The 15752-nt window shown below is 41.2% G+C and overlaps 1 protein-coding gene across 1 annotated transcript in view; it reads right to left on the bottom strand.

Annotated features, from left to right (window-relative positions):
- ttll12 (tubulin tyrosine ligase-like family, member 12) overlaps positions 1–15752 on the bottom strand; it is a 46137-nt gene that overhangs the window by 28873 nt on the left and 1512 nt on the right. Inside the window, exons 3-7 of the mRNA XM_062483193.1 lie at positions 8550–8748; positions 7821–7980; positions 1903–2036; positions 1616–1692; positions 1402–1518 (exon numbers count right to left, since the gene is read on the bottom strand). Of these exons, the coding sequence (XP_062339177.1) occupies positions 1402–1518; positions 1616–1692; positions 1903–2036; positions 7821–7980; positions 8550–8748 (687 nt within the window). The remainder of the gene's footprint in view (positions 1–1401; positions 1519–1615; positions 1693–1902; positions 2037–7820; positions 7981–8549; positions 8749–15752) is intronic.

Here is a 15752-nt window from a genome sequence, read left to right as displayed (position 1 = left end):
TTGATAACGTAGGAAACAGCAGACAAATAAAGGCTACATTATAATTTGCATATTGTCTGAGACACTGTCTGAGACAGACTGTCTCTCAGTCTCTGTCAGTCTCTGTCTCTCAGTCTCTCAGTCTCTGTCTCTCAGTCTCTGTCTCTCAGTCTCTGTCTCTCAGTCTCTGTCTCTCAGTCTCTGTCTCTCAGTCTCTGTCTCTCAGTCTCTGTCTCTCAGTCTCTGTCTCTCAGTCTGTCAGTCTCTGCCTCTCAGTCTTTCAGTCTCTGCCTCTCAGTCTGTCAGTGTCTGTCTCTCAGTCTGTCATTGTCTGTCTCTCAACTTAACGTTTATATTAGGTAAAGCTCCAAAAACTATTTAGCGCTCAAATTAATGCAAAGAACTTTCTCACGCTTGCATTACTTGAAGTCCCTATCTACACTCACATCTAACCGATACTAAGACATAGGTTTGGGCTGAGCCCCACATTTTTACAACGTCTGGATCCGCCCCTGCCTACCACCACAAATATAATCAAATTCTGGGGGGGACACTGACATCACATGGTCTGATTTCCCCAAAAAGATGATGTCAAAGAGTGGTGGATTGGTTTTGTGAAGAGCCACCTTGATGGAGATCTCATCATTAACACCTACACCCACCTCTGCAGTGAACATTTTACACTGGGTAGTTTTAGAAACATTCTCCAGAGACAACTGGGAATCAGTGACAATCCACTGTTACTGGTGAACGGGGCCAAACCGAGTATCCCCCGGCCTTAATACCCCTGTCCCGCTGACATCTGGTGCCATTGTCTTTGCCTTGTGTGCTTATGTTATAATTATAGTAGTCCAGAGTGACTAACTAGTAACTATATTAGTAATTAACATTAGCTTATATTATCATTAACATTATATTCAAGTAAGCTAGCCAAAGTTACTGCATGTAGCCTAATGTTATATTGGTCTCGTTTTCTGAGCGGAGTGCATTCTGAAAGTAAAAGGACGCTCAAATTTATAAGGCTGTGTAAAGCCAATACTGCTAGGATCATCCATTTTTGTTGTAGAGGTATTTGACAGTTGAGAGAGGAGCAGCTTTCCAACAAGTGGGCATGGTTTCAGCAACCTCAGCGGACACTCCCCCAGCGTTTGAAATCTGAGAAAACTGCTAATTTTCTCAAGATTTGATAGCTTATTTTAGTTACTTGGCGACAAAAATCACTTAAATTTGGCTGGGTGGTTAGGTAACAATTTTTTTTTTGTGGTGTGACAAATTCAGAACACATATTTTATTGTTACTTTACAGGAACGTTACAGGAAATTGTTGTTCATCTTTCCGGCCACTGATTGACATCCCAACAAGGGGGAAGAAACTAGATTTAATAAACACTGTGTGTGACCGTGTGTGTGACCTAAGTCTGACCTGTAGTCTCTGATGTGGGAGAACCCCCAGATAATGTCTGCCTCCTCCTTCATGTCTGTGAGTTGGAACCTTGGATGCTTGAGGTTCTCTCGAACCTGATTCATGTCCGAGTACACCCTGAGACAGAAAGACAGGTAAGTGAGTGTGGGTCTTGGTTATGAAATACATAAGCAGGGATGGTATGAGGCAGAACATTGATGATTAATCATCTTACTTAAATACTTTGTCTTCAGGAACACTGTAGGAGAGGATTTCCACTGGAAACTTCTCTTGGTTCTCTTGTGAGATGGTCTGTAACGTTGAGGAATGACAGAAGAACAGGGATTGTGTAGGGGATAGAGCAAAATAATGACATGTGACAATGACATGTAAGGAATTCCAAAATGGGGATGTATTCATGTAAACATAAGTTCTTTCACTGCCTCTCCATGCAGCTCTCCTATCCTATCGTCTGGATGTGAGTGAAACTGTTTGATAAATATGGCTAGGTTGGTTGTTTACCTCATAGTAAAGGTCGGAGGGCTCAGGGGTCACTGTATTGACCCCTTCAAGGTTAGCTGGTACCCACGGTAACAAACGGCATCTTCTCAGCAGAGGGTTGCTCTCACCATATGCGTAGTCACGTGTCACTTCGTCTGAAAGAGAACCAATGAAGATCAGAGTTTTTGTGTTTGACTCATCTCATGACCTATTAAAATAATATACAAAACATTGTTTTATAATTTAGTGGCCAAGCAGCGAAGATGCGAAGCCACCTACTGTGTTTCTACCTTTTCTTCTTCTTCTTATTATTATTATTATTGGTGGCCAGCAGCAAAGCAGCGAGGTGTGAGCAAAAAATACTGTCTAAACTGAACAGTACAGTTGCTTTTCTTTGTTTGCCATCCACAATCTTTTTTACTTGGTTGTGTTTGTTTTTGTGTTATTATGAAAAGTTTGCACATGCTTTGAAGAAGGAAAAAGAAAACATTTGTTTGTGTATTTGGAGTTATTTATATAATTTCCCTTGAAAGGACAACATTTAAAATGTTGTTAGTATAATCATCTATGTATTCATTATTAATTTTAAGGCCGGAATGTTTTGATATAGGTGTGTATCTATACATTAAAGTACAATGTTGTGACGTTTTTTATTTGTATTAGCTCTTCCACATTTTCGTGAAATTCCCGACGAGTCACTTTCACGAGCAAGCCGATTGATATGGGTCCCTATTTAGTTAGCTAGTGTCTAACTAAAAAGTGTGTAGCTATTGCCTTCTGAATTTAGCTAGGGCTAAATTCAGAAGGTACTAGCTACACACTATTTTAAAGGGGTCATTGACTGCGAAACCGAGTTTACCTTGTCATAGTTGAATAACGACAGTTCAGTGGGTAAAATGGACATACAGTGAACCTCAAAGTCCATTGACACCTCTTTCCTATGCAAATCTCACAATTTTAAACTGCTGCTGTAAAACGGTCGGTTTCAAAAAATCCACCTCCACCTTTTTTGGCTCTGGTCTGTAGCTTTGTCACACCCCAAAATTTGCTGCGCGCTGCTTTGTGTACTTCCACAGGAATTACAAAGAAGTTTTCAAGGACATTGAAAATGGATCACAGTCGTAAATGCAGTGTTCCAGGCTGTACAGGGAATGCTGACACTTTTCATAGTTTTCCCAAGGATGTACTAACGCTTTTGCGCCCACTTCAGGCGTATTTGTTGCTTTTGTATGCTTTAACGTGCGCGTAAAAGCATGGCGAGGTATTAGAGGTGTTGAAATTAATCGAATAATCGATGCATCACAATGCGGACATGGACGATGCTGCATCGATGCAGTGGCCGACCATTATCGATTATAACGCAATGATGTCGCTCATTAATTTTCCGTCCGCGGCATAGACATTCAAATGAAAAATAACATTCTCAGTAGTCTAAAGGCCGAATTATATTTCTCCGACTCCGTTACGGACAGACGGACGGACGGAGTCGGACGGATTGGTTGAATTTATAGTTTAGAAGGCTGTGGGTGCTGAAAACAATTCACAGCCAGAAGAGTAGGTGGAGCAACGTTTTTTTGTAAGTCGTCGTCGAGTGTTTATTTATCTAGGTTATCGAGAAGTCGGAGCAAATGTACAAATTAGCCGTTTCATAAATAAAATACGCACATTTTCAGCAACTACACTGCCCATTTCTCGTCACATTTTAATTCAGATGCTAATTTACATGTACTGTTTAGCTGAAATATGAATTGTAAAAACTTACAGCAATGGCGGTCAAAGGATTCTGTTCGTCCTGTTTATCACGGCAACCCCGCCCCTGACGCAAGCGGTTCTTAATACGGACCAATCACAGCCAAGGGGTATCCGTAAAATGACGGACGAACAGACGGATAGTCACGAAAATCAGGAGGTGCACGTAGAGCTCTCCGAGGGGCTCGGAGAGGGCACGGAGAGGGAATTCCTCGTCGGAGAGGGCGTTCCCTGTGTCCGTCTATACGTAAAAACGGAGAAGTATAAATCGGCCTTAACCCGTTTCATCTAGACCTATGATAGACTGTCGTCTCATCTGGGTCTCATTTACCTGACGTCATCCGTCGCGATTCCCATACGTGCCACAGCAAAATGGCTGAGGGTGGTTGTGAGATCGTCCTTAAAAACGCTACAAGCATTTTAAAAGCTGAGATATGGAACTTCATTTCGGATTTTACCAACAGGCTGGGAAGCACAAACTGAAAACATTGCATGCGATATGCAAAGCCTGTCCCACCAAAATTAAATACGTTGGGAACACTACCAACTTTAGGAATCACATTAGCCGTTTCCATCCTGAGTTGCTAGCAACAACACCTGCCGCGGAAAATGCTAACTCTGGGCCAGCAACTCCGAGGATTGATGCAACTCTGTTTTCAATACTACTAATAATGCTGTCTGTTGTGTTCAGACTTTGTTAAATAAAAAAGATATGAAAACATATCCATATTAAGTAATATAGAAAACTGTATTATATTATATATATTGAACTATACAGTATCTTAATGCATTCTCTCAAGTCAAATATCCTATATGGCTTTAATAGAAAAATGTATTTGACGCATCAAGTAATCGAATCGAAGAGATGATAATCGTAATCGAATTGAGTCGGGAGATCAGTGAAGATTCACACCTCTACGAGGTGTGTACAAACATGCCGCACTGAGGTAAAAGCGCAGACTGTCACTTTCCGTGTCATGCATATGCATTCACGGGAGGGTCAATGGGAAAGTGGGAGTAACCCATAAAGAAATGGGACGGGATGCGTAAAGTGTGCCTAATTATGTATTCCGCGGTATGTACAAAAACCGCCCGTGAAAGCGCGCCTCTATTTTGCGGTGAAAATTATGTGCCTCTTAAAAGCAGGTTTAAACCAGGATGCAGGTTTTCTTCGCATATGCCTCCTGGTGAAATGGCAGCAGTAATCCGAGCAAGAAAAAGGATCACACTTTTTCAGTTGAGTGAACACAAAATAATTACTTGTTACAGATGAAGCAGCCATGCCATATCACAGTTACTGGAATTTGTAATTTTGGTCCAGATGGCATTTTTTTGTGTCGGTGTGGAATTTCGGGCTTGTATAATATTTAAATTCGCTATTACTTCATGAACAAGCACAGCAATTTCCTTATCACAAAATCTTTGTTTTCGCTGTTTTGACTTTGGTGGCGGATCCATGATAGAAAGAGAGAAGGAAGCCCATTCAATTGCACATTTAAATGCTCGCAATTTACGGTATAGTGGGCGGAGAAAGGCGTTGATTACCCGATGAACTGTAGGTTTGGTAAATACGATGTAAACTGAAGTATCACCGCGTGCGCTTTCTGCGGGTTGGAAATGGCGCTGATAACGTTACATTTGCAAATGTACGAGGGCCAGAGTTTTTCCGTTTTTCCTGTAGGCATACTTTTACGGATGAATTTACACAGAGTTTGATACATTTGACCCCAGGAGTGTGCAGTATGAGATCATGCAGTAATAAGACCATGCAGTAATGAGATAATGCAGTAATGAGTCCATGCGGTATGAGATCATGCCATAAACTCCTCATTCATTTAGGATGTGGCATGTTTCTTACAGAAACCCACTGTATTTTATATTCTGCATAACTACTGTATCTTGTATTCTGCATGCTGAAGATGTCCATCATTGAGAATGTTGTTGAGAAGCACGTTGTCATATTTGCTGAAATAAACTTCAAATCCTGATAGCAACCAATAAATCTAAAGGTTTGACAGTAAAATTAAATCAATCTGACATTTGTGGGCATCGCAGGACTGTAATAAACACAAACAATCATTAAAGTTGGGCTGGCACTAATGATTGGACGGCATTAGGACTGATTGCAAAGATGGACAGGTTACTTGTCTGTCAACCTACCTACCTGTCGGCAGTAGTCAGGCTCATGTGTTTTGGAGGAGTGGCTTTGAAGGGAGGGGTGGGAAATTTTGGGTTGAATCATTTTGTTAAGATGGATTTCTATCAGAACGTAGGCCAAGGATGCTCAACAATGGAAAAGAGTTAACTTCGTTTATTAGACGAGCTGCTCGGATCACGTGACCGTCCACGACAGAGTGGTCAGCATGAGTGAAAAACAGGTCTCACAGACGTCCCTTATATATGGCTGGACAGTACAATTATAGTAACCACAAAACATGCCCTTAAACAGCGCAAACTCCACTAATAATGCACATTGGTAATGGCACACAGGTTATAGTCGTAACTCATTGTTTGTACTATTATCTGCATCTAGCTCTTTCCAAAGGTTGACCAGAGCACATTCCAATATCTATATGTGTATTGTCAGAGGCCCACTGCGTGACCTCTTGACCACAGCAAGAGACAACTAAACAAATCTGCCCCATCACCTTTCAACAACAAAAAATGCAAGGTGGCAAAATGTACCTATCCTGCCTTTAAGAGAGCAGAAGGAAGTTAGTTTCGGAACCTACTCACCAGTTTGTTGATGTTTGACTTTGTGAGACATAATAAACTCTTTGCATTCAGGCCCAGCTACGTTCCAGTTCTGTCTTTTTTAACTTTGAAGATTTGAAAAAGACTTTGATAAAAATACACTACAGGTAGACCTACAATACTTCTACAGAGTAAGTGATGCTATGATCTAGTTTGATAAGATGACATGGCACTTGCTTCTCTTTGGTTTGGTCAAAATAAGAAACTACTGCACCTCCAGATATGGAAAGAACAACACATCAAACTGCAACTGTCTACCACACACAAATATTTTTCCATCAAAAGTACTTTACCTAGAGTGATAACATGAGTAAAGTGAAAACTACCCATAATCCAAAGCGGTAAAGGTCTGAGTACCAGATAGTGTGAACAGAAAGAGGACTGAGGCCCCATAAAGTGGACCAGAAGTAGAACTGAAATCTCTTTCAAATTAACTGACTATGTGAATGCAAAAAGAACAGAGTGTCTTTTCTGTTGGCTCACATTAAGAGGACTGAGTTTAGTTCATTTGAAAATGACTATATGTAAAAACACCTTAAAACTAGTATAACAGGGAGTGGAAAGAGGATAAAGAATGTATGTTTAAATGGTCAAGTTTAAACTTTTGTATAGTTGCATCTGCAGATTTTCCTGAGGAAGCGCACCTGTGAAAGAGTAGCGGAAGGGCTTCTCCAAGCTAAACTGTACGTGACCCTTGCAAAAGGAAGTTGAGGTGAGACTGACAAGGCCAAAAGTTTCACAAGGGATGTAAACTAAAAGTCTGACCAACTTGCTACACTGCCGGTTCAAAATGATACGAGCTCTGACCTTGATCATTCAAAAGGTACACACACTTGCCTTGTCCCTGCAAGTAAGGCTACCCCAATCTTATCCACTTTCGGCCCCGTAACCAGCACAGGCCTTGGCCAAGGCCGTCGCTGGAAAACAACTCCCCTGGAGAGCGCTGAAGCAAGACTATCTTGCTCCTCCCTTCCCCCCCCCCCCCCCCCCCCACCGACATCTGTGGTTTGGTCTCTGCCCGGGTCATGACCAAGGATGTCTCCTGGCCAACACAATCTGCATAGGGAGAATCGGACTGATTGTGGCCTAGGTCGAGTAAATTCCTTGTCTGTGCAAACTTTCATGGCGAATAAAAACCAATTCTGATTCTGATTAGATTTGATCTCTGATGTGCTAGTCCAGACGTTGAAAATTTGAAAAACACAATGGCACAATTCCTAAAGGCAAATGGCCAGGCTTAATGCATTACCTTAAGTACCCACGATTAAGCCAGATAAACCAAGGGAGTGGGGGGTGTTACCTTACATACAGTATGTATAAGTTCCAAAGAAGAGTAGCTAGGTGAAAGAGGAGGTGCACACTGCACACAATCGTCAGACAATGTAAAATACGGTAAGACCCACAATAATAAAACAGTGTGCATGTGTAACAGGTACCTCCCTCCTGCAGATCATGAAGGGGCCAGAGCACGGTGAAAGCCAGCTGGCTTTGGGTGTAGAAGAACGGAGCCATGCAGCAGCTGGGCTGGTCCGAGTGCTGCACCTGGGAGCCAAACTCGTCCATGATGTACCATACTGGCACCTTCTCCTCCGCAGACTGGCCGATGACGAGGCATGGGGAACAGAAGCATGGGGTGGGGGGTTAAGAAAAATTGCAGCAGGGTGGGGAAGGATGAGGGGGAAAGGAACAAGGTGGGAGCCAGGTAAGAGTCAGGGATGTAAAAAAGATGGCAGCAGGGTGAGATAGGAAAGAATGTGGACCAACTGCCAGGAGGATAATAGAGGAATTGCAAGAGAAATGGAAGAAGCAGGGTAATGATTGATAATGGAGGCAAAATAAAATAATCCAATCATAAAGACAGCAGTGGAATTGTTTTTGTTGTTCTATTTTTTATCATGCTACATTATATGTTGCTCCCGATGGGAAGGCCGGCGCCTTGCATGGCAGCTCCGCCGCCGTTGGTATGTGTGAGTATGAATGGGTGAATGAGAGGCAAACATTGTGAAGCGCTTTGAGTGCCGCTAAGGTAGAAAACGAGCTATATAAATGCAGTCCATTTACCATTTATATGTATACTGTATGCATATGTATGTGTAGGGTTGAGTGTGTAATGTGTGTGTGCGGGGGACACACACACATTACACACACATTCCCCTTGTGCATACCCCTTGGGCCAGCTGATAGGTCTGGCTGTACTTCCACATGCAGTCCATGACCAGATCCACAGTGTCGGGGTCTGGAGCTTCTCCGTGGAAAGGAACCCCCATGAGAGATGCCATCCTGTGCAGCAGACCAGGAATCTGCTCTAGCTGCTGCCTGCCATGCTCCACACGGTACGTCCATGCATGGTCCACCAAGAACACACTGGAGGAAGGGAGGGTAGATAAGAATAGAATGTTAGTGAGTCAAGAAGGCGAATTATGAAAAGGATTTAAACTTATGAATGACTTAAAGGTCCCATGGCATGAAAATGTCACTTTATTAGGTTTTTTTAAATTAATATGAGTTCCCCTAGCCAAATCATGGAATTTGCTTTACATCATATTTAAAGTAAAAATATTTATGCATAGCATATTGACAATTAGCTTGCCGGCTATGTGAAAGCTCCTGTGCATCGATACAATCCTGTCTCGGAGGCAGGGCCGTTGCTAGGAATTCTGGGCCCCCTGAAAGAATATTGGTGTGGGCCCGCCCCCCGCCTTTTCATCGCCAAAGATCAATTTTACACCTGCTGGACAACTACAGATGCTACACATGCTGGACAACTACAGGCTCTGCAGTGACCATTTCACGGCGGATAGTTTTAACATGGACCATAGACGGACAGGTTTCACGGACACACGGCTTCTCTTGCAGCGCAGAGCCGTACCGAGCATCGCCCTCTCGGCCGTTCCTCCTCCGGTCGCACCTGGACCATCCACCGCCGCCAGCAGTTCATCACTCAGTTCTGTGTGCTTGTTATAATTTGATACGCAGATTTTCTATACATGTGTGAGGTTGTCTTTTGCTGTGGTCAAGAGGTCACGGAGCAGGCCTTGGACAATACACATATAGATCAAGGAATGTGCTCTGGTCAACTTAGGTTAAGTGCAAGATGCAGAGAATAGCACAAGCAATGATTGATGACCGCATCACCTGTGTGTTGTTTCTTCTGTGCATCAAGTTGTGGAATGTGTACCGTTTAAGGAGATGTTGTGGTGGTAACTATATTTGTACAGTCCAGCCATATATAAAGGACTTCTGAGAGACATGTTTTCTCACTCATGCCAACCACTCTGCCTGTCGTGGTGACGTGATCCGAGCAGCTCGACTTAATAAACAAAGTCAACTCTTTTCATTGTGGTGCTTTCCTTGGCCCATCCTCTGACAGAAAATCATCTAACATAATTATACTAGGTAACTTTTCCAGAGGTATCTCTGCTATGAGTTAGTGCAAACCGCTAACTTGATATTAGGCTACTTGGTGTAGAATAATGGTATTTTGGTGAAATGGTAGCCTAGCTAATGTGCTAGAAGTAGTTGGAGAGCTCACTGTCTGCTGTCTCTGGTGTCCATTTTTACACATGTGTTACAGCTCAGGGGAACAACCTTTTTATATATGCATCTGTATGTTTCACTCATTGAACAAATAAATTATCTGGCGACATGCCCCCCCCAGTCTCAAGCAGACTGCTGATTTTCTCACGATTTCAAAGCCTAATTTAACATACAATTTGGATGGGTAGTTAACAACACGTTCTACTGTGGTGTGATGAACTTAAAACTCGTTTTCAATTCCACTTTACAGGATCTTTAATTAAATACTTGCTTTCTGTGTCACTGTCTGTCTTTAATTTACCTTATTTTCTTCATTTTTTAAATCAGTGGCGGTGATTAAAACTGACACTGGAGATTTAGCTGGCTGTGCTCAGGATAGCCAAAAAACACAAAGAAATATGAGAACATTATTGAGACGTTTTTATACAACGAATACCATAATATTGAAAGTGTTTATGTAGTCTTGGCTCTTCCTCTTGTTGTGTTTAGTGGAGACTTAAAATCGACATTGGTTGACCCTGAATGGGGTAGTCATTGCAAATGATCCCCAAAAGCCCTGTAAAAAGTAATACACAACATCCGAGTTGGACTGTTTTTAAACATCTGATGCTATAATGTGTTCCAGGTAGAGGGTGTAAGCTGTCATGTGTCTACCTCTTGTTGAGTGTAAAGTGTTTTCACAAGAAAATGAACGAATCGCTCTCTGAGACTACTCGTTACTCCCGAGTCATACTAAACGAACGACACATCACTACTTCCTAAACAGCAGTATTCCGTTTTTCTAAACCGCGTCGCGTACAGCATTACAGTGAGCTACACTGGCTTAAAATTACAGGTATATAATGATAATTGTACCCATGAATTGTTTACTAGTAATATAATGTCATAATAAATCATAAAAAGTTAATTATTATGTGAGGCATGTTTATTATTTTAACGATTGAAAACGGATGTATCACAGACCGCTATCGTATATGTCGTCCAACAGAGGCTAATTAAGCTACTGTAACCCCCTTAGTCAACAAGCGAAAATTGACTACTGTTTTCGAAAGTAAATGTACTAATAATATCAGCGTACATCGTATTGTACATTAAATCTCACAATTGTGTTTTTTATCACAATGTTAAATGAGCATAAGTTCATTTTTGCATTTGTTAACGCTTGGAGCTCTCCGTTGTGATTACATTGAGATCAGAACATTTGTCCTCCCTAAAATAAGGCACAGAACTTCCAACTGTCACTAGCACTCTCAAAACTATGTTACTTTACTGCACATTGCACAATTTTTGCACCAACCATGTTGCACTCTTCTTTATATCTTCTTTTATATTTTTATATTAAATGTTTTACATTGTATAGTATTGTTAATTTTCTACATCTTATATTTAAAACTACATGTTTACCGTATGCACCTTCCTGCCATAGTAAATTCATTGTTTGTGCAAACTTACTTGGAGAAGTACCCTAATGTAATTTAGAGTAATGTATCCCAATTAGAACCGACAATGCCTAGTTCTTCAGGAGCATCCCCCTGTTCGGACGGTCGTTTATATTTTAATTTATGTTTTTAATATAATTGTGTGTGTCGTTTTAAACAACCTTATGTTCTGTTGCAGGCACCAATAAACTATTGCACTATAGCCTATAAGCCGGCTAGTCGTTATTATTTTAGGCTACTCATCTCAGTTACGCACTAGGATTTACTCCTGAGAAGCGCACCTAGAAAAGTAGTTTAATTCTTTATTTTATGATTATCATTATGTATAACAAGTTTAATCTTTACAACAGTCTCTAACATAAAGCACAGAAGGAACAGGGGTTCAGGGGTTCTAACACCTGGGGAACCATTTTATTTATGCCTACATTTCTATACACATTGTAAAAAGTTCCAGTTGAAAAGACGAAACCAGTGACAAATTACTCAATTTCTATTAAATCATTAGTATCGTTTCAGTATCGGGTACCGCTATACTACACTTGGTATCAGGCTCGAAGTCCAAATATTGGTATTGTGACAATACTGGAAACATAGCTAGCTACATTATCACCCTGGCCTTTGCCTGTGGCTTTTCTGCAGCTGTCTGGTCATTTTAGGTAGCTAGCTATCTCCCAGAAGTTAACAAACTACTAAACAAATCGTCTACTATAGGTAATCAAGCGGTAATCCTTTCTAAAATCATGACAATACTTCTGAATTAATTGCCTCAGGAACAATAGTTGTGTCTAGCCCATAGTTGTGTCAAGAACCACACCAATACGATGGACAGCCCACATGTTGTGTTCAAAGCAGGGCTCTAGAGTGCGACCAATTTGGTCGCATTGGTCGCACTATGCGACCAAAATGTGTACGGGTGCGACTAAATTTTTGTCCTAGGTCGCACCGATGCACCTAACCTCCTCGCATCCGCTGTCTCTCCACAAACGAAGCGTTTGTTATCCTAAAACGGAACTGACACTCATGGTTGGATCATATCGTGGTCTAAACCAATCAGAGACAGAGATGGGGCGGGTCTTTGCCTCTGATTGGCTGTGGTCCAGATATTCCTGTAGCTCCGTGCTGTGTGATTGAAATTACGACCTGAGCACCAGAGAGTCAGTTTAGCAGACCTGGGCATTGTATGGCCCGCGGGCCATAACCGGCCACAGGCTGTCTCAATCCGGCCCACGTGAGGTAAATCAAAAATTTAAAATAAATAAATGTGTTGAGCGGTAGTAAATATGTAGTCCTGAAAGACTACAGTGATCAGGCGATTTACATATGTGCGCTTGCGCAACCTCACCGACAGGAGAGTTAGCTGTTGGTTAGCCCTCGAAAATGAAAAACTTTGCCACTGATTAACTTTTAACAAGACATGGACTTCTAAGTATCTGTTTACTGAGGTCAAAGTGAAAGCTGTGAAGAAAAAAAACTAACGCGGACATAATAAGAACTTGACTGATTCAGTGGGCGCGGGCTGATGGTTTGCTAGTTGAACTGCAGACCCTGATCATTACCTGTCAGCTGTCCTTCGCATATCCACCTCAGACATTCAGACAGATTTCGATGCACTTGTTCAAGCCCAGTGGATTTCTCTCACAGAACAAAATGAACTGAAAAAACGTATTGCTTTTTGTATAAAGTTGATCAATTCCACATCTTTAACATACTGCAAAACAACTTTTCAGTGTTTGTGAAGATTAACTGGTTACAAATAAAATGAAACACTGTTGTTGTTTTTATACTGTTTATTACTTCTATAATCTTTCCTATTTGACCTACACCAAAATCTAAAATATTTATATTAATATTTACAGAATATCCTTATTCTTCTGATAACCAGTAGCAGCTAATCAAAATATATACTTTACTGCTTTTTACAATGGGAGAAAATGAATAGTGAGCAAATTGATGAGGCCCTCCAACACATTTCAGGTTTCTCATGTGGCCCCTTGTAAAAATGAATTGCGGACCCCTGAGTTACGAAGCTGGGCCATGTAGCTAACCCATGGAGCTAGGATTTTGATGCTAGGGAGAGTGTGGCAAGATGATTTAGCCAAGCCCATAGGGCAAGAAGGCCAAATTACAGGTGTTGGCCATCTGAAGGGCATGGGACAGCAAGGTGGGACCCGCTATAAGACTTTGAGCCATGAAATGTTAGGTCTCAGTTCAGGGAAGCACTTTTAAATTGTAGCACTTTCTATTTTGAAATGTTTTATTTTGCTTAAAATGTTTTAGTTTGGTAGCTCAGTGAAGCACTTAAAATATTTTTTTATATATATACAGTATGATTGTGCTTCAAATAAAAAAAATATTTACCTACACCTTATTCTTGTTTAAGATCATTTACATAATATATATGAATGTATATGGAGCGTGATAAAAAGGTGACCTTGAAATTGTGGCGACACAAGGAAAAATTTGGGTGCACCTAAATTTTGTGCTGGTGCACCTAAATAAAAAAGTTAGGCGCACCAGTGCAACCAAGGCAACAAGTTAGTCTGGAGCCCTGGTTCAAAGCTCTTGCTTTACAATTATACTGCTAGTGAGTCCAGTGTCCTTTATAGGGTATGCCATTAGATTTGCACTTATACATTTACAAAAGGTCAGATGGCGGAGCGGTTAGGGAATCGGGCTATTAATCAGAAGGTTGCTGGTTCGATTCCTGGCCATGCAAAATTACGTTGTGTCCTTGGGCAAGGCACTTCACCCTACTTGCCTTGGGGGAATGTCCCTGTACTTACTGTAAGTCGCTCTGGATAAGAGCGTCTGCTAAATGACAATGTAAACTAGAGAGGGTACAATTTCTGGGGAAATTGTAGGGTGTGCTTGCTTGCGTCGGTTGGACAGGGGTCCGTTTTTTAATGACATTTTTACAACTGATATTTCTGTATTTTATATAAAAAGGCATACTTATTATTTATAAAGATGACATAGATTTAAAAGCATTTTTTTTTGCTGCTCATTTACAACTGAAAATACGAATGAAGTGTAGAATGAAATGGATGTCTTCTCATTTCCCCAAGAGGCAAGAGGCAGCCTCATCGTTGAATCAAAACGAATACATTTGGCAGACCGGTGTACAAATTGACCTAATCTCTATGACTTAAACGTCCTTTTAAGTTTTTCCCTTCTCGTGATATTTTCATGCATTTAGCCTACTCACTGCATTCATTCATTAATAAAGAACCCCCTTTGAAGATTATTCTACGACGTTACCCGGCAGTAGAAGATGGAATCGCGATTCAAACAGTACCATCTGCTAACTGAAAATATGCCCCCCAAAACGTAAATAAGCTTGACATTTATTTAGTGGAAAATCGCTCATTCATAAAAAGCTCACTGGTAGCGATCATTGTCAGTAACAACGCAAAATGCGATATAGCCCTGTGTGGAGAAGCTGCCCCGGTAAATTGTACTACTACGGTACAGTAGTAGTACAGACTAGACTACTGCTGTGTTCGTCTTGGTAGCGATTGCGTTGGTTGAATTGGATTTAACGTTCCGTTGTACGGTTTAGGCTGAAATTAATTATTTTCATGAACAGATTGACAAAGTTTAGGCTGTGGCAATGAAGTTCAGGTTAGTAGTTAGATAGACTTTTGATTTAAGTAAGGGGAGTGCCGAACATGTTCTGTCGCCGTTTGACTTCCTACAGCTGTGTAAATGTTTTTGTAGTGTCTCGCGTAGGCTACAGCGTTGCAGTGATACACTGGATTGAAACCACAGGTAATGATAATTTCACCCACAAATCGTTTACTTGTAATCTAATGTCATAATAAATCCTACAACGAAAATGTATATGTGAGGAATGTTTATTTTAACGATTGAAAACAGATACATCATAGACCACTGTAGTATGTGTTGCCCGGGCAACACAGGCTAATGTCATGATGCTAATATTTCAGTGAAATAGTAGACTACTGTTTCCGAAAGTAGATGTACTTCCTTAATAATATCAGCTTATATTGTACATTACACATCACAATTGTGTGTCATATCACAAAGTAAAATGAGTAAATAGTTATCACCCTGGCCTCTTTGCTTGTGGCGTTCCTGCAGCTGCCTTGCAGTAAAGCTATAGTTAGCCTAGCTATCCCCCAAGTTAACAGATGCGAAACGAATGTTCTGCTACAGGTAGTCACGCGTGTTTTCGTGACGTTAGTGACGTAGTGACGTTAGTAACGTCAGTGACTGTGGCTAGCAAATTAGCCACCGTTAGCTTCACTTTTCGCCACAAAAACTTAACTTAAGCCCAAACCATGCAACGGAACGTAAATTCCAATAGAAGCAACGCAATCGCTACCAAGACGAACCTTTTGACACCGCCGTTGTGTATGTAGGCCAAATATT

This window comes from Osmerus eperlanus, chromosome 17 (genome assembly GCF_963692335.1).
Source record: "Osmerus eperlanus chromosome 17, fOsmEpe2.1, whole genome shotgun sequence".
Lineage (NCBI taxonomy): Eukaryota > Metazoa > Chordata > Actinopteri > Osmeriformes > Osmeridae > Osmerus > Osmerus eperlanus.
Note: the sequence above shows the minus strand (reverse complement) of the source record. Positions and strands in the feature narration are given on the sequence as shown.